At 48.3% G+C, this 19,421-nt stretch overlaps 1 protein-coding gene across 1 annotated transcript; it reads left to right on the top strand.

Annotated features, from left to right (window-relative positions):
- The first annotated feature begins 348 nt into the window (after positions 1–348).
- Positions 349–11,368, top strand: CDC25C (cell division cycle 25C). The gene is made up of 15 exons (XM_065409785.1): positions 349–536; positions 1,492–1,583; positions 2,732–2,771; positions 5,962–5,995; positions 6,181–6,267; positions 6,589–6,666; positions 7,341–7,478; positions 7,932–8,015; positions 8,325–8,477; positions 9,207–9,308; positions 9,802–9,864; positions 10,311–10,409; positions 10,525–10,658; positions 10,784–10,895; positions 11,228–11,368. The coding sequence occupies exons 1-15, from the start codon at positions 349–351 to the stop codon at positions 11,366–11,368; spliced, it is 1,545 nt and encodes a 514-aa protein (XP_065265857.1).
- Positions 11,369–19,421: the final 8,053 nt, after the last annotated feature.

Genomic DNA, 19,421 nt, shown 5'->3' with positions numbered 1-19,421 from the left:
GCTCTTGTGTTTGGTCCCGTCCCCCGGTCGCCCTGATTGGCTACGGTCGGCAACAATCTCTGTGATTGGCTGGGATCCGGCGGCAGGTTTAAGTTCCCCGTGCTCTATTTTCATTCAAGTCTGCGGGCTCGGGGACTGGGGCGAGACCGGGCCAGGGATCAGCGGGGCGCGGCGGAGCGGAGCGGCCCGGCGCCGGCGGGTCAATGAGGGCGGCGCGCGGCTGGGGGGCGAGCGAGCCGGGACCCGCCTGTCCCGGGTGGGGGCGTGACCCGCGGGCGCCCGAAGGCCCTGGGGATGGGCCGCGGGTGACCCGGCTTGTGTGCTCCTAGGTGGCGGTCCCGCGGCGCCATGGCCGGGAATCTCTCCCCCGGGGGACCCGGCGGCCCCCGCTCGCGTCTCGGCTTCCGAGCCAGCTGCAGGATGGTGCTGAACTTGCTGCGGGACACCGAGGTCTCCCTGCCCTTCACCCCGGAGCTGCCCCGCACCCCGGTCACCGACCTCGCTCGGGGCTTTAGGAACCTCAGCACCTTGGCTGGGTAAATCGCGTCTCGCCGCCTCGGCCACCCTCCGCCTCGGGCGCTGGGAGCACGCGGGGAAAATCTCCTGACGGGGAGCTGGGATGAGGAACAGCCCCAGGCACGAGTGCAGTGCCGGGGGACAGACTCGGCATCCACCCTAATGGAAACGAAATCTGCCCTCCACCCGCCCTGCCAACAAACGCCCCGTAGCAGACTAGGGGCCAGGTACAAGCTTAGCTTGTTCTTTTGCTGAAATCCTTTGGTGTTTCATCCACCTGCCGCTCAGGCTGCCCAACAGGCAGAGACCTAATAGTGCTTCTGATCTCCCCAAGTAGTGCAGGTAGCATTGGAGAAGGGGCGGGGGGGGGGGTAAGAGCAGTCTCTTTGCTCAGCTTGGGTCAGGATGAACACATCAACTAGTGCTCCTACTACAAGGATTGGGTCAGCAGCTTGCTCTTGATGGGTGGGGGGAGGGTTGATAAATTCAGGCCTAAATTTAGGATTTCTTGCTGTTTAGTGTTTGCCTTACTGTGTTGAAAACAACTTTAGTCTAAAGGTTGTGATGCCTGCAAGGCCTGTTCAGAAGGAACCAAGAGGACTATAAGACTCTCTGTCCCAGCATCGGCTCCTGCAAGAAACAAGGGGGGGGGGGGCGCTTCTCATTTTTAAAAAAAAACGTTTCTTGGTGTGAACAGCATGGCCACTAAACCTCATCTTTTTATAAAGGCACCCTCAAGACCTTCCGAAATGCCTCACAAAGCTCAGGTTCTGAGTTCTTTGGATAGGGCTGGGGAAGCTACCTCTTATGGTTCCAGTGGCTCTAAGTGGGTGCATGATGCAGAAAAGAGTTCTGACAGAGATCCTGCTGTTGGATCCAGTGCAGTCTCCTACCTTGATGTCCACATGCTGATTTACAAAAATGTCACAATTTTCCCTATCCCCTGATACTTTTGATTTTGATTTGTTGTTGCAGGGATACACCAAAGTGCTGTCTAGATCTGTCTGATCTCAGCAGTGGTGAGGAGATGCCTGCCTTCAATTTCACCCATTCCCCAGACACGGCTGGTAAGAGCTGACTGGCTGGGACAAAATTCTGAGCCTTAGCCCTAGTTTTATTGCTTGCTATTATGCTGGTAGCAAGACCCAAAAGAACACTTTGGTTACAACTAGTACTGTCAGCCAGCTCAGCCCCTTCCCCTTATTTTATTTTATTATTTATTTTGTATTGCAAGAATGCCTACCTAGGGGTCCCAATCAAGGACCAGTACCTCATTTTGCTATGTGCTGTTAAATAAGTAATAGAGTTCCTGAGAACTCTCTCATTCTGGGATTATGAAAAGATTCATCAGGTGGATTAAACAGATAGATGGGTTGTGGTTAGATGAAGACAAGTAAAACAAGCACATTTTGCATAGTATAGGCAGTAGCTGCAACTCACTTGACTAGCCATTTCCAACAGCAGTGCTTGTAATTGTTAATAATGGTACCAAGACTCTCAGAATCCTCAACTCCAGCTGTACACCCCTTCAATATGAGACAGTCCAAAATGAGCCCAGCTTCCACAAGGCTGAGGCTTCACAGCCTAGCCAGGTGGAAAGGACTCTGCCATCCTTATAGTGAAAAGATTGGCTGTTGTAGCTATTCTCTTAGAATGCTCCCTTGAACTGTTCTCTAACTGTGCTGTTGCCAAAGCATGGAAAGCATTGGCACATGGGATAATTTGTCTTTACAGTTTACATAAACCTAGGGATGCTGTTGCAACACATCAGCAATATTAGTGGAGCACATCCCCGGTCTCACTCTGCCTTAAAAGTGAAGGTTACAAATATAGTCTTCCTTGAACAAGTTAAATCAGCAGCAAACGCTGCTTTACTAGTTTTGTGAATTTCAAAATCTTCTAATTTGTCTCATCCATCCCTTGGGACTGTCCAGTACTGAGCCCGGCTGTATCATTTCTAGAATTTTTCCCACTGTAGTTTGAAATGTCTCCAGTTACTTCCTGGAGACCATTCTACAGCCTGGGTCTCCTCACTAGGAGGTATTCCTGATATTCAGCCTACCGTTATCCTTTTCTGTCTAATCTCTCATCTTGGGTAGTCATAGAATGTTGGCCACAGGAGACTCTAGATGCCTTTTCTTCATTTCACATAATTGCTCCTGCTTTATTCTCCATGCTCATGCCCACTGTGTTTTGCTGACTTATCTCTCTTCAGTTGCAGGTCGGGTGGACTCATCAGGACCTCAGGATGGGCTGTAAGTTCTGTATATCAGGGCTCTTCTATGAGCACCCATCACTACAGTATCTGTAGTTCCTGTTAATGAGCCAGATCAGATGAAGAATGATATGCTCTGAAATGGCAATACATACCACGCTTGGGCTGAGGAAGAGATTCCCCCTCAAAAGTAGCAGGGATCTTTCCTGACCTGTCCAGATAGTGTTCTTATCTTTATAAAATGTCAGTGACTCCTGGCTGGAAGATACTGTGTAGTTAAGCAAGGAGTGTTAACATTTAGGTTCTAGATGGAGTGCGCCATGTGCCATGTCATGCAAACCTTTCCTTTCCAGCTGCTGAGTCTTTGCACTCCTTTTCCTTTTGAACTCTATTTAATCATAACCACCATTAATTTACGGAGAGGGTCAGTAATGATATGGACTCCTTCACCTCCAATCAGCTGTTCAGATCTGGCTACCGTTAGTAGTAACCAAAAGTAGTTTCTATTCTGTGGCTCTGGTTCTCATGTGAAATGAGCATTGTGTGTTTTTTAAACCGACTCAGCCCAGTTCCTAGTTCAGAGGTTTTCATATCACAAAAAACCACTGGTTTGTCAGCAGCCTCAGTGGAGAGACCAAGGACTAAATGGGCCACAGTAATTGAATTCCCTTTGATGGGATCCTTCCAAAATATGATTGAGGCGTGCGAGGGGGTGAAATGAAGTTCTGTGCTGCAGCTGTCCGTACAGTACCTGTCCGGTTCTCCAGCACGGTCAGGCAGGCACCATTTCTGGCATATACCTGCATTGCTGTGCTCACATGTGAAAAGAGCAGCAAGGTAAAATCAAAAAAGATCTCTGAGTAAATCTGAAGGCCTGTTGTAATAATTAGGTCTACAAATTTACTCTTAATTATGAGCTCAACTGTAATAAGTATATAAATGTTCATAATATGTGACAATAGCCTATGACAACAAATGTTGATGGGACAAGATACAAAAGGGAGACAGAAAAACTGAATTAATCTAAACAAAAAGGCAACTTTGATATAACTCAAAGAATATATTAAAATCATGCCTCGTAAACAGATGATGTGGAACCAAAAATTAAGTAACCAAAATTGGTATGTCAGAAACTAGCCCTAACTGGTGGACTAAATAGTAAACATTCATTACTGAAAACAATTTGACCTACTTTCATTAACATCTGTTATTACAGGTAACATCTTAGAACTTTCATACGGTTAAGGTAAAGTTGTAGGGCCAGTTATTACAACAGCTATTTTACCCACTGTTCCTTTTATCGGTCCTTAAAGAAAGAGATTTGGGGAAGAAAATAGGGAAGAACAAATGGAAGCAAGCTTTGCCATCATGGCTGTCACCCCCACCATCTCCTGGGTTTCTGGGCCTCTGTTACCTTAATCCTGAGCAATGTCTTGACCAGACTGAGCCAGATGACATTGCCACCCATAGCGGCTCCAGCTGAATCCCAACCACCAACTGAGATGAAACAAGACTGGATTTAAACGGGAGCTGTTGCTGCTGCTTCAGCTGTCATCAATCTCAACTAACTTCTTTTCCCCAAAGGGACAGTTTAGGACTTTAACAGAAGTAGCAACAACAACAGCTTCAGCTCATCTCAACTAATCTTTTCACTCTTACCAAAGAGGACAGTAATTATCATAGGACTGGAAGGGACCTTGAGAGGTTATCTAGTCTAGTCCCCTGCACTCATGGCAGGACTAAGTATTACCTAGTTCATCTTGGAGACCATCAAATAGACTGTCACACGAGGGGGGGTTTTCTTATAAAACTCCTTACAGCTAACAGGAAAGGGAACAAGGGATGTTAAAGTGAAAGCCTTACTTAATACTTCACATTTGAAATGCCTTAACTACTTTCCTTCTTTTCTGCATCTTTAATAAAAGATTAAAAAGGATTTTTAATGATGTGTCTGCCATAGTACTAAGCAGGCTGTGGTCTCTGTATACCAAACCCCAGACCTTGTTTAATAGAGTTTAATGTTGGACAGTGACTGGGTTATGTTAACACCTTCAGCCCATATTCCATCTAAATTAGTACAGCAGGCCACTGGTCTCTTCTCCCTCAAATCCTTCCTCAAGAACCACTTCTGCTGAGACCCTGCACGTTATTTTTTTATTTTAATGTAATGACAGCAAGGCTGACTGGGCTGAGTGCAGTTTGTAAAATTAACAGGATGACTGTGCAGCATCCAGCCCCATGGTTAAGGCTGGATCAGATCCCATCCCCCCAGCACATGCACACCCTCCTCTGTCTGGCACGCTCGCTTGGCAAGCCCTATTTCAGATTAGACTGAGCTCTTTGGGGCAGTGCCGGCGCAGTGATGCCCAAGCAGGGCCTTTGGGCATTACTGCAATACACAAGAGAACAATCTTTGACGTTTGTTCAGAGTTTCCTAGATGGGAGCTTATTGCTTCCCTGCTCTGCCCACCCATGCAGGGGACATTCCAGACCAGGTGGTGCATGTGGCTAGGCTGCTGTCAGAAATGGCTGTTTTCTCTCCTACACACTCATCAACATGTTCCTCTCATGAGGCAGCCTCCTGCTGATTATAGACAGCCTGCAGGTTCTTGCCTAGAGCGGCTCCCCACGTCGTCTTTAGCTGGCCCCATGTAGTATGTATTTTCTGGTTTCAGTCCTGCCTGGGCCTGGACAGGTGGAGTTTGGGTCTGGAGGCCTTTGAAGGGAACAATTCAATCTCTCTTTTCTGAGCCTACTGACAAAGCAGTGTTTTTTGTGATGTGGAAACTTGGTTTTTAGGGTCATCCTGGGAGCACCAGTTGCATTGGGTGTGGTATTATTTCTTACTCAGTTTTACACAAGACTCTGGAAATATGACAGAGACAGTTTGCAGCTGGCCAGCCATGTCCTGTTCAGCATAAATAGGGGGATGATCTGTAAAATGAGGGGCAGGATCCCTGAGTTCTAATTCCAGCTCTGCCAGTGACTCACCATGTGGCCTGGGGCGAGATTCTGTTTCTCCGAGACTCAGTGTCCCTTCCATAAAATGGGATAATCGTCCTGTCCTGCCTGCTGAGCATCACCAGGGTGCTGTGTTAGTGCTGAGCATTGTCATTCGGCATAAGTTCTGCAGGGACATACTGAAGTGGGTGGGTCCCCCCTGAGGACGTGCAGGCTGGACAGCAGAGCAAGCCCCAGGACACTCTGACAGGCTGTTTTTCTCCCTGCAGAGAGGCACAGAGGCAGAATGTAAAATCTTTCCTGGTAAGTGACTCCTCTTCGTTGTGAGACAGGTTATTTTGTTACCGGGAGGAGTTGGGGCATCTGAGCAGGCCCAGGAAATGCTGTGGGCTGGTGTAAGGAGGCTAGGTGCAGTGGGACACTGACTGCAGGTCTCAGGGCTCATGTTTACCATTGTCCCAGTGAGCGATCCCTTCTGTGCATTGTAGCCCCAGGTATTATGCAGCACACCGAGTTCCCCAGGCTCCATGCAGCGAGAAGGCAACGAGATAGACAACTCCCTGAACAAGGAAAACGTGAGTACCTGCTGGATGGGGCCGGGGGGCTGCACAGGCATTTGCTGGAAGTGGTGGCAGATGGGAGCACATGTCAGTACTGCAGCTCTGTAGCACAGAATCCTTACCAACCACTGAATATGGAAGGGGGTAATCCTCTAGGATCCCCAAATTGCCTTTCCTCCTTCCCCACTAACTGTGGTGCTGAATCTACTCCTAACCAAGATCCAGGGCCTGTTTAATGCCGGGGGAGGTTTGAAACTGTCTTAGGCTCTTGACCCTGGAGGTGGCGGATGTGGCCAGCTCTCAGCTCAAGGCCCTTTCCCCTTTCTCTTGTTTCAGGAGGGCCGCTGGTTTAAGCGCCCAGGGTGGCAAATGCCTAGGTCCCTGCTGTTTCGAAAGAGAGCAACAGCTCAGCTGGTGAGTTAATGCTTCAGGCTTCTCAGTATCCAATGACCTGATACGGTGAGTGTGGAGAGGATAATGCCAATGATATTTAATATAATATATGGAGATATACCTATCTCATAGAGCTGGAAGGGACCCTGAAAGGTCATCAAATCCAGCCCCCTGCCTTCATAGCAGGACCAAGTACCGATTTTGCCCCAGATCCCTAAGTGGCACCCCCTCAAGGATTGAACTCACAACCCTGGGTTTAGCAGGCCAATGCTCAAACCACTGAGCTATCCCTCCCCCGATGATAGACAGGGCTGGATGGGGATGAGCCCTCCTCTGAGATGTGGAGGAGGGGAGCAGGCTGGGTCAGATCTCCCTTTTCTTATGGGGGCACTGTCTGTGCCTTGTCTGAAGCCCTGCTTCCTGTGGAGAGCAGGAATCGGAGAGTTCACAGGTTTGTGAATTGGTTTGACACTGGGGGCAGTCAGGGAAGTCTGCTCTGCAACAGCCCTAGGCAGTACTCTTTGGGATTAGTTAACAGACTGACCATATGGAGTCTGGTTCTCGACCATCAGGAGTTACTGTCAGTGAGTGGCACTGACAGCATGGCAGAGCAGGTCTGGGATCTGCAGTGCAGCTTGCCTGGGTGGGAACAAGGCACCGTTGCAGGACTGTAACTCCATCTCGTCCCCTGTCAGGATGCAGGGGGCTTGGAGGAGTGTGAAGTGAAAGATTTGGGCAGCCCAATTGCTGCAGTGGCACCGCATCCACGCAGAATGGCAGAGAACTTGGACAGCTTTGAAGAGCTCTTCCCCAATGAACAAGAAGACATGGAGGTGAGAGGAGCCAGGCATAGTCATCATCTGCCCTGCATGTACTCCACTGTGTGCTTCATGGAGCAGTTCACAGGCTGGGGAAGTAGACACTGCAGAGTCTGTCCTGGTCTGGACTGACAGGCTACCAAGAGCCAGCAGGTGTTTGGGAGCATTCTGGATATTTCTAGGGAGCTGGGCAGCTTTGATAGTGTTTAGCTGGACAAAGTATTGTCAGCCTGAGCTCCACTGGAGAAGATGCAGAGCTCACCTCTCCCCTTCCACAGCTGGAGGAGTGGAGCGACCTGGGATGTGGTGAGCAGCCCTCCTGGACACTAGCAGATCCCTAGCTGTGTGTTCTCCCTCCATCACTGGGCACAGCAGCACACAGCTACGGGTTACTCTTGGTCACTGGATGCCTGACAGTGATTTCAGGTGAGTTGTGCTTGTGGTTAATGCTGTTTCTATGCCCCCCAGAAACCAGTGGCTGGGAACCTGTCCTCCAGCATGGCTGTCCTGCTCTCTGGACCCCTCCTCACACAGGACATCAATGTCAGTGAAGTGAGTGAGCTTACCTACTAATACGTCATTAAATCAGACCTGCCCAGGTGTCTGGGCAAAGCTTGTATCCTGCAGGGCAAAAATCATTCTTGGACTGGGGGGTGCTGCTTGGGCTGGCATTGCTCACTATCCACTTATTGCCATTCTAGGAGGAGCTGCTCTGCTTCCAGCTCCAAAGGGGCTTTACAGAGATGGGCCTCTGCAACCCAGGCTTCCGGGAAGGGAGCATTGCTCCGAAGGTGTTGAGCTGGGGAGATGGCGCCCCCTTGTGACTTGCCTTTCCTTCCCCTCTTGTCTGTCTCCAAGCAGGTCTCTATCAACAGAAGTCGCCTGTACCGCTCACCGTCCATGCCAGAGAAGTTGGACAGACCGGTGCTGAAGCGAATAGTGAGATGCCAGGACAATGAAACTCCAGTCAAGGTGAAACTGAGACGCAGCCCTGTCTATGAGGAGCTGGAGCAGGTAAGGGAGCCAGACCTGGGAATCATTAAGAAAGGGATAGATAATAAGACAAAATATCATATTGCCTCTATAAATCCATGGTACGTCCACATCTTGAATACTGCGTGCAGATGTGGTCTCTCCATCTCAAAAGGATATATTGGAATTGGAAAAGGTTCAGAAAAGGGCAACAAAAATGACTGGGGTATGGAACAGCTTCCATATGAGGAGAAATTAATAAGACTGGGACTTTTCACGTTGGAAAAGAGATGACTAAGGGGGGATATGCCAGAGGATGTTATGAAGGCCAAGAGGATCTTTGCCAGAGGATGTTGTGAAGGCCAAGACTACAACAGGGTTCAAAAAAGAACTAGATAAATTCATGGAGGATAGGTCCATCAATGGCTATTAGCCAGGATGGGCAGGGATGGTGTCCCTAGCCTCTGTTTGCCAGAAGCTGAGAATGGGTAACAGGGGATGGATCACTTGATGATTACCTGTCCTGTTCATTCTGGGGCACTTGGCATTGGCCACTGTTGGAAGACAAGATACTGGGATAGATGGAGCTTTGGTCTGACCCAGTCTGGCCGTTCTTATGCCAGGGACTTTGGAGGGGGTAGTCCAGCCTTTGCTTCGGGGAAACTGTAAGACGGGTGTTGGCCAGCCCATATGGGCAGAGCCACACAGTGGAGTAGCCGGTTAGGGACTGGTTGGCTTGTGTATTGCTGATGGCTGCCTGATTGGTTGCAGGGCGCAACTCTGAAGAAGACGGCCTCCCTCTCAGACATGGAAATTGTCAAAGTTCTTGATCAGGACTATGGCTTCCGACAGCTCATCGGGGACTTCTCTAAGGTCTGTGTCTGCTCCAGCCACCTGTGCCCTGAGCAGTCTCCCAGCTCTCGAAAGGGGTACGCCTTGATGTGGGAGAAGGAGCCACCTAAATTTGATGTGCAGAGCTGGTTATTTTCCTTGCTGCACAGCAGCGGGATGAGAATCCTAGGCCGTAACCCCCAGAGACACTCCTAGGGAGCTGGTTTGGTTTCTACATGTTAAACAATCTTTGATTCAAAATCAAATCCTGATGCCCCCAGGGAGGTGGCAGGTAAGTCAAGGATCAGAGAGCAATACCTCCCAGCAAACACAGGAATCCTGTGCTCAAAGAAACAGTTATGGATTTAATCAGAGGATGGAGAATGTGGGTGGGTTGAGTGGATGGGGGGTGAAGGATACAGGGACAGTCACCAAAGGGCCTGGGGGGTGGAAACCAGTCTGAGTTTGAGGATCTAGACGAGCAGGGTCCTTGCAGCTATTATGATTCTGAGCTGGACTGAGAATGTCTCTCTAGGTGTATGCGCTGCCGACAGTGACAGGAAGGCAACAGGATCTGAGATACATCACCCCGGAGACTGTGAGCAATGGCCTGCCCCCATGTCTGTAACTGTGTCCTTCCCCACCCCAAGCGTGCCTGTGCTCCCAGCTCTGCCTCTCCCTCCCCTCCAACATCCTTGTGTGTTACTCCTGAGAGCTGCTTGGTGGGGGCTATTTGACCTGCCTGTTGAAGCTGCTGCTTGTGAATCCTGATTCAAGTCTTGACTGCATTAATGTGGAGAAAGACTCCTTAATCCAGCCTTCAAAGCTTGTTAGCACTAGAGCATAATTAGACGCACCCTTTTCCAGCCACAAGCGTCACTTGAATGTTCTCTTGTATTTTGGCTGAGCAATCCCTGCTGCACACAGCCTGTGGCTCTTGCTGGCCTGGCAAGAAGAGCAGTTCTGTCTCAGAAGGGGAAGTTGTGTGGCTGGGAGCTGCCCCTCATTGTTGAATCCTTTAAGTGTAAATTGGATCCTTTACAGGTGGCTGCTCTTCTCTTTGGGCAATTCCAAAGCTTGATTGAGACATTCTACATCATCGACTGTCGCTACCCCTATGAGTATCGGGGGGGGCACATAAAGGTGAGGGAACTGGGGAGGGTCTGAAGTAGGGGGTGGAACTGGGATGTCAATATCAATTCTCAGCAACACATGGGGATCTTTCTCCCCCCCCCCACCCCCCCTTTCTGCACTGCAGGGGGCTCTGAACTTTCACAGGCAGGAAGATGTCTTTGAGTTCTTGCTGAAGAAGCCTCTGTTCCCGTCCACGCCACAGAAACGCATTGTCCTTGTGTTCCACTGTGAATTCTCCTCAGAACGGGGCCCCAAGATGTGAGTGCAGGTCCTGTCTAGTCAGAGCTGGGAAAAGACGGCTGCTAGCAGGGGGTGGGTGCTCCTTGCTGAAATAACTCCTGCTGCTGCCTGTCTGACTTAGCTCCACATGTTGCTGTTTGAAGGTGCCGCTATCTGAGGGCGGAAGATCGAGCCATGAATGAGTACCCTGCACTGCACTATCCTGAGCTCTACGTCCTGAAGGGAGGCTACAAGGAGTTCTTCCCTGAGTACATGGTAATGGCAGGGCATCCAACTGGTGGGGATAAGGAGTCTCAGACCTTCTGAGATGGGGGCTGACTTGCCTCAAGGCCGCAGCAAGTCAGAAAAGTCGGTGTTAGCAGTGGGATTAGAACTGAGTTCCTAGCTTCCATTGCTGTGCTTGGACCACTAGACTGTGCCCCGCTGCCCACTAGTAGGTGTTCGTTACCAGTGAGGTGAAACCAAAGAAACAATGCCATACCACTGAGGACACAGCAGACCCAGCTCCCGCCATTGGAATTGTCTAGATGGGCTGGCTAGGGTTCCCTTGCTCTAGCTGGATAATGTGTCTTCCCTTCCCTTCTCAGGAGCTCTGTGAACCCCAGGACTACTGTCCAATGCACCACCAGGACTACAAGGCAGAGTTGCTGAAATTCCGTACCAAGAGCAAGTTGTGGGCTGGAGACCGGAGGAGACGCGACCAAATCGCTCATCTCATGAAGTTGTGAGGGCAGAGGCAGCAGCCTTGAGTGGGCACTGCTTGGAAGGGCTCTGCCTTGCACAGCAACAGTTTTTTTTCTCTTGGAAGTGGGTCACTCAGTGACAGTCAGAGGCTGGAAAGTGGGAACCTGCCTTGTCCTATGGAAACTGCAGCCACCTTCAGCCATTTCAGATGCTAACAAATGCTACAGGAAGGCTGGTTAAAAAAGGTCTTGATTCTTGATGCTGCATTTTGGAAAGACTGTGGCTGAGCATGACCCGGGTGGACCTAGCAGTCTGTAAGGAAATGGGGCCTCCTTCACATGGAAGGCACAGAGTGGGCCAGGTTCTAGGCTGCCTCTCAATGTTGTGCCCAGCCATTGCAGAGCAGGGTATGTCACAGCCTGAGCTTTGACTCCTTTTTCCATCTCCTGCTTCTAGCAGGAACCTCCATGTTTCTCTTCACTGTTACTCTAGGTTTTGCATTTATTTGTCTCTTTTTAGTGACAGAATAAACAGATACCAAAGTGCTTGATTTGAACAGCTTTCCCTGTCCCTCCAGCCTGGTGACTCCCACCCATTTGTACCATTAGGATATTATTAAATCATCTTGTGGCAGAAGCCCCTGGGTGACTAAACAGATGCCAAATCCTGGCCTGTGATTGGCTGAGAAGTCCTGTGATGTGTAAGCCTCTATAAGGTTAACACTGAAGGCTGGAACAATGTTAACCAATCAGATGACATCTCTGCTGCATCCTTATTAGCATCTCACAGTCAGTTAAGGAATTGATGAACAGCAGCTAATCAAATCACATATGCAAATCTTTGCTTCCTGCTTGGCTCACTAGGATATTGACTTCTACCATTATCTCCATTTAGAATGTTGGGGAAAAGACAAGTTTGAAATTCCCACCCATAAAGAGGGGGAGTTAACCATTTATATGGATAAGGAGAACATCCCGTTAGGAGGAATATGAATCCTGCTTCAATGCACATGCCAACTGCCAAAGTTAGGAAGACCTCAGGGGCAGGTTATTCCAAAATTGTCCATTATGGGTTTGGTTTTTTTGCACCTTCCTCTGAAGCTTTTAGCAGGGGCACTCTGACAGGAGCCCTGGGCTAGAAATCCTTATGTCCCAGTTATATTTTGCATGGACATTGAGAATGTATATAATAAAACAGGCTGTCTTGTTCTTGAGGTAAACAATGACCCAGGCAAATAAATACTGATGCTAATTGAAACACAATTATTCTCCATACAGTAGAGGAGTGTGTACTGCTTTACAGCCAAGTAAGAGATGGTCCCAGCTCCAAGGAGTCTGCAGTGTAGATTAGAAAAGGCATGGTATAGAGGAGATGGTATTGGCCTGAGGGTGGGGACAGTGTGTTGTCTTGGACACAATCTATGCTATTTTTCTGTGTGTTAGAATTTTGAATTTACCTACTGTGAGAAAATGTTAGTTTGTTTGCTATTTACATTGTCAGTAGCTTCTACCTTGTTCCTTCTGCTCCCGAAAAGCAATAGCTCTGGGGCCCACAAAGCAGGAAAGATTGGGTGAGTTCACATTTACTTCTTTCAATCTATCCCAGCCAATCTGGGAGCAACAGAAAGTCCAAATATCTTCCTTCGGCTCTGAGGAACACAAGCTTTCTTTCTGCACAGCCTCTGTAACTAAGATCAATGATAGGAATAAGTTCTTGTAGTGTCCTGACTCTGAGCACAGCTCCACATCTGTGTTTGCTTGGACAGAAGACATGTTTAGCCTATCCCATGCTGTCTTACAAGGCCAGCTCTTAAGCTGTCTGTAAAGCTTACTGGGGTACTGTATAAGGAAGTTCAGGGGGAGCACAGGGCTGGGGAGGAGCACAAAGCTGCTGCTAGGTGAAACAATTCCACCAGATGGCACTGCTGCAATATAGTTAAGGTGAAGAGATGAAGATGTCCCCATTGTCGGCTGGACTCTAGGCATATTTGATATCTGGGCAGGGGGTGTCAACACCAGTACATATGCTCCATGAAACAGTGCAGGAGGGGAAGCGCAGAGAATGGGGGCATCCCTACAGTTCTTGTGTGTTCTCCAGGGGGCAATCTTGCACTTATCCCCAGGGGCTGGATGCAAGGGACTCTTCCCTCCACCGTGTAATCCACTGGCCAGCACAGGCGCTTTACCCCATTTCCTTCATACTCACCAAAAGGAGTGAGTGCCAGGTTCCTGTGGTGTCTCTGATCCGCCTCACCCTGCTGCCTTCCTGTGAATGTTTCCTCCTAGTGATTGGGCATTTGGGACTGAGTTGTGGTTTGGCTTTTTTTCTTTTCCAGGTTTCATCTCCCATTCTGTAGTAAGCTGTCTCCCTGGGATGGGAGAGCAAAGTGCACACGGCCATGAGATGAGAAAACCTCTCTGCTCCCCCTACCCACTGCTGCTTCTGCAGGAGCTTGTGGCAAACACCTCTGAAATTGGACTTTTTCAGTACATTGCATCCAACTCAACCTGTTCTCTTTATTCCCCTGGCTGACCCTCCAAGGTGTGCCCAGGTGCAGAGTTCAGCTTGCCATCTATGGATCCAGGAGCTGCAGGTGTCTCTTAGGAAGAATGAGTTACCTGTAGAATGAGCTTGCATAATTCCCTTCACTAGCTTCCCCTCTCAGGGCCACAGAGCTTGGGGTCCAGTCTGAGTGTGAGCGTCTACACAGTGATTTTTGAGCCCCCTGAGCCTGAGTTAGATGACTCAGCCCAGACATGTGCAGACGTAGCCTAAACGTGCTGAGAGTACTCAGTAAATATAATTAAACTAATGCTTGAAAGGTTGGTTGAAATCTACTCTGCTGGGAGGAATGGGGGCTGATGTCTGTAAGAAGATAAAGCAAAGGAATGAGAACTTCCAAAAACCCTGCTGCCAGGGACTTAATTTGGAGGATGCTGCCTCTGTGGACACAGCAGCTGTGTTGTGGTTCAAAGTCCTGCTGTGGGGGAGAGGCCTGTACCTCAGTCTCTCCTGGTAGAGTCACTGCAGCACCTGATCCTGCTGATAAGGAGCAAAGCAAACACCAGCCCCGGTGCTGCTGCCTTCCACGTGCCCATCTTTATTACTAGAGCCCTGCACAGATACAAAATTTGTATCCACATCTGATCCGTGATCCGCAAAAATGATCCGTGGATATAAAGCAGATATCTGCAGATTTGTAGGGCTTTAGATATAAAATTTGGATCCGCATCCATCCACAATCTGCAAAAATGGTCCATGGATATCCACAGATTTGCAGGGCTCTATTATTACAATCAAAAAGGGCAAATGTACAAGTTTGGCTGAAATAAAAATGCTGCTATAGCCAGTGGGAAGCTGCATCCTCTGTGGGGAGGAGAAGAAAGGATTAACCAGCAGTATCTGTTCCTGAAGTTTGTCTCCAGCTCATGGCTTGAGGTGAAGGGGGATTCATAGATTCCCAGGCCAGAAGGGATCCTTGTGATCATTTAACTGGACCTTCTGTATAAAACAGGCCACAGAACATCGCCAAAATAATTGCTGGAGCAGATTTTAGAAAAACATCCAACCTTGATGTAAAAATGGTCAGTAATGGAGAATCCACCAAGGTAAATTGTTCCAGTGGTTAACTCAGGGGTCTCAAACACACAACCTGCGGGCCGCATGCTCGGAGTGGAAATTTTCTGTAACATTTTTATAATTCCTAGTCGAGCCTCAGTTTCCCTCTTGACTTTACGCTTTGACTGGGGGGTTGGAAAGGGTTACGCAGTGCAGGAGAGAGTCGGCGCCTAGGGCGGGCCGCAGGAAACGGCCCACGGGCCGCGTGTTTGAGACCCCTGGTGTAGATCATCATCAGTGTTACTGACCACATAAGGAATAGTTACAGGTGTTTATATTTTATTAAAACCCTTCTTCGCATTACAGTTTTAAAAAAGTTAATACATTGAGTTTTAATAGCATACTATAGTACTCTTCATTTTTTTCATTTTTGACTATACTTTTGTATCGTATGAGAAGGTGTCAGTGATGCGGCCCTCGGCCCAATGTACTAGTCCTCATGTGGCCCTCATGGTGATTTGAGTTTGAGATCCCTGGGTTAACTACTCTCACGGTTAAAAATGTACGCATTACTTCCAGTCTGAATTTGTCTAGCTTCAACTTCCAGCCATTGGATCGTGTTAGCCCTCTCGCTGCTAGCTTGAAGACTCCATTATTAAATAGTTGTTCCCCATGTAGATACTTACATACTGTAATCAACCTTTTCTTTGTTAGACTCAAAAGAGTTCAATCTATTTAGCCAAGCACTGGAAGGCATGTTGTCTAATTCTTTAATCAGTCTTGTGGCTTTTCTCTGAACCCTTTCCAATTTATCAGCATCTTTCTTGAATTGGGGACACCAGCACTGGACATAGTATTCCAGCAGTGGTCATACCAGTGCTAAATACAGAAGTAAAATAACCTCTCTACCCCTACCCCTACTCAAGATTCCCCTGTTTATGCATCCCAGGATTTCATTAGCTCTTTTGGCCATCGTGTCACATTGGGAGCTCATGTTCAGCATCAGAATTTCTGCCAAATCAACGGGGGAAATAATTTAAAACGTTTTGTCACTTAATTTCTCTTCAATCAGCAGCCACGCTGCAGGAGCAGTAAAAGCTTGTTTTCTTCTCCAGAGTTTGCTGCCTATTATCGTGTGCAATGTAGCACACCAGGCATCTGAACAGCTGCTGGCCCTGAGGCATTGGAGCATCTGTTTGGGTCTCTCTTACCATGAACATGATCACAGCACTGCACATTCGTTTTAGTTTTACCCTCGGGCAAAGAAAGGGAAAGTAGCTGCACTGCCACAGCACCAATCACAAATACAACACTGGGCAAAACAATGTCCCACAAGCCAAGGGATTTGTGCTTTTCATAAAATATCTTGCTATCAAAGTCCTGTAGAATTTTGTTGTTAAAACTAAATAGACTCAAGTCTTTTTTTTTATGTTCCTGTTTTTCATGCTGACAAAATCTAACCTGACAACACAGGAACTCATAGCTGTCAGCTCCTGGAGAAAGACTGGGGAAGCCCCTTTCTGAGCCTCCCTTCTGGTCCCCAAACAGGCTGCCCCAGAATCCACGCAGTCACACAGGCATGTACTTGCCAAAGGCAGTAACCAGTTTCTGTGGGAGTAACTGAGGACCATCTGTTTCCCTCTTTGCTTAGGATGGAGTCTAGCCTGGCGGTTGTGACACACTGAGACTTTGGCCCAAGTGGGTCAGGGGTCTGAATTTCTGTTATTGACACTCCTGCCATCAAATCAAACAGGCCAAAATGCGGGAGCTACTCTGAGCACATTCAGTGTGGGAACAAGCAGAAGGGAAAAATCTGAGGCAGGACTGGCCCACTGCCAACAGTGCAGAAGAGAAAGGGAAAAGGGCTTGTGGGCTGCTGATTTGAAGGGAGGGTCCCTGAACCTTCTGTGGCAGGAGCAGCCAGAGCTCTTTAGGGTAGTAGTACCAATGTCAGGAAATGGAGTTGGTGTTCGGTTTCTTTGAATATTGACACTAACTTATGCTGGGCTGTTTACTTTAGGTTAATATGTCTGTCCTGCACAGGTGCTAATATGTGTGGTTAGTGCATTGTGTCTGTCCCTGTCATGAGAGGGCTATGATGCTGTAAATATTAACCCTGGCAGAGGAGTGTTTGCACAGCCTTTCTCTAGTCTGCCTCCTGTTGCCCTCAGGGCAAGTCTACACTACAGTGCTAGATTGGTGCAGCTGCGCTGCTGTAGCGTGTCTGGTGAAGATGTGCTATACCAATGGGAGAGTGGGTGCTCTCCCATCAGCATCATTACGCCACCTCCCCGACATAGCGCTAGTGTGACAGCGCGAAACTTGCGTCACGGTGGGGGCTTTTTCACACCCCTGCATGACAAAAGTTAGATCAATGTAAGTGGTACTGTAGACCTGCCAGTTAGTGCTCATGATTAACTTGCCCAGGCTCAGCTGTCAGATCCTCTCTGCACCCTCTGCTCACTGAAGAGCTGAGGCTACGCTGCACAGAGTGGCAGGAGCTGGTTTCCACTCCAAACTGGATTGCATGTGATCAGAACCTCTGAACTGCAGCAAACCCCCACTGCACTATATTCTTCAGACACTGATAACATTAAATAAAACAAGCTACAGCTAAGTAACCTTCAGACTACGCTGCAAACAAATCATTTGAAAATAAGGCTCTTTTGTTCTCAGCCCCAGCCCCATGTTTCACTCTTCAGGGCCCGAGTTATGGTGTGTGGGCAACAGCCTAATTTTAAAATAATAGTTTTGTTTAAACAAACGGGAAATAGCTTAAAAGGCGTCAAACAAATTATCCATCTAAGGGGCCCCAGCAGGCCCTCTGAGGGAAGTCTCTTGGAAGTAACAAAACCCTTATTTAGGTCAGCTGGGCCAGCTATTAGATTGTAGGAGGTGTAACAGAAAATAGGCATGAATTCTGCCAGAGCCCAATCCTTCCCCCATACACTGGATAAATGAAGCATTTGACACATGTGTCTGACGAAGTGGGTATTCACCCACGAAAGCTTATGCTCCAATACATCTGTTAGTCTATAAGGTGCCACAGGACTCTTTGATGCTCATGGGAGTGTTTACAGGCCTTAAGTGACAACACAGCTGGGCATGTTAGAAGTGACTGGGAATCAGGCTTCCTGGTTTTTATTCCCAACTCTGTCATCAGAGACTCACTGTGTAATCGTGGGCCAGTCATTTCTCTGTTCCCCACTTTAGCCATTTGTAAAATGAAGATAATATTGACCTAACAGTGGTGCTGTGAGGCTAAATTAACTATACGTAACCTATTTTGAGGCTCCCTTGCTGTGTGGGGTTATGGACGTGTGCAGAGTTAGTTCTATACAAAGTGGACTGAAGGAGTCATTAGCCTCTCTCTCCTGAGATCTGGCTGGCAGCTGGCTAAACACCTTTAGAAAAAGGAGGTGGAGGTGCTATTTATTGATGGCTATCTAGTGAACAAGACCCCTTTTTAGCCAAGGTCAGCAGCTTTGGAAGGAGCTATACAGGAGCTAGGTATTAGTATTTCCCATGAAATAATGAGGAGTCCTTGTGGCACCTTAAAATTTGTTAGTCTCTAAGGTGCCACAAGGACTCCTCGTTGTTTTTGCTGATACAGACTAATACGGCTACCACTCTGAAACCTATTTCCCATGAGGGACGCTTGCCTTCTAATCTGAGCTGCCAAAGGACATGAATATCCAGAATCACATATTAAAAAAAACAAAAATGACCGAGACCAACCTGATTACAGAGAGCATGTAGGTGTGAGCAGGCGGTGGGTGGCTTAGCAGTGGTTGGGCAGCCTACTGCATGCAGGGGGCTACGATGCAGTCCCTACGATTTATAAACACTTTGTTTTCTTTGGCTGGTGCTTCTCAGTAGTAAGAACCAAAACCACACAACTTCTCCAAGGGGCAGACAACTATAAATTACAAGCCTGCTGCCACGGTGAGATACATGCTGTGGCCCTGGCTCTTGGTTCAGACAAAGAGTGAGGGAATCTGGTTGGGGAGGAGTTAGGAGCTGGGGGAATTGGCTTGCTTTATTGGTCAAGGAAGACGGAGTCCTATTCACATGGGACTCTGGGGTTTAGCAGAAGGAGGTGAGGTGGTTGTGAATGTGCAGTTGCTCCCTGTTCTGTGCCAGGAGCAGGCGTTTATATGACCCTGACATGGCTTTGTAGCAGTTTTCCCCAGCTCTGTAGGGGGGGCATCACACAAGTGGGATTATGCAGAAGAGATACTTTCAAGGAGGGAGTTACTGGAGAGTAACCGCTCTGAGCTCTTTATGGACAGAGATGAGGAAGAATGATGGGTTTGTGGTTATGGGTGTGAAGTGAGACTCTGGAACTGGGTTCAATTCCTGGCCCTGCCATAAACTTCCTCTGTGACTTTGGGCAAATCCCTTTGTGTTTCTCTCTACAATAGCACTGCTCTGCCTCAGAGGGGGTTGTGAGCTTAAATACATTAATATTATAAGGCATTCAGATCCTACAGTGATAAGGAATGAGCCCTGCCACATGGGGTGCTGACAGGACAGTAC

The sequence above is a fragment of the Emys orbicularis genome, chromosome 8 (genome assembly GCF_028017835.1).
Source record: "Emys orbicularis isolate rEmyOrb1 chromosome 8, rEmyOrb1.hap1, whole genome shotgun sequence".
NCBI classification, from domain to species: domain Eukaryota; kingdom Metazoa; phylum Chordata; order Testudines; family Emydidae; genus Emys; species Emys orbicularis.
Note: the sequence above shows the minus strand (reverse complement) of the source record. Positions and strands in the feature narration are given on the sequence as shown.

Coding starts and splice junctions, on each gene's coding strand:
- CDC25C (XM_065409785.1), top strand. CDS start 349: ATGGCCGGGAATCTCTCCCCCGGGGGACCCGGCGGCCCCCGCTCGCGT. Junction 7,479..7,931: donor ATGAACAAGAAGACATGGAG/GTGAGAGGAGCC, acceptor TATGCCCCCCAG/AAACCAGTGGCTGGGAACCT. Junction 8,016..8,324: donor AGGACATCAATGTCAGTGAA/GTGAGTGAGCTT, acceptor GTCTCCAAGCAG/GTCTCTATCAACAGAAGTCG.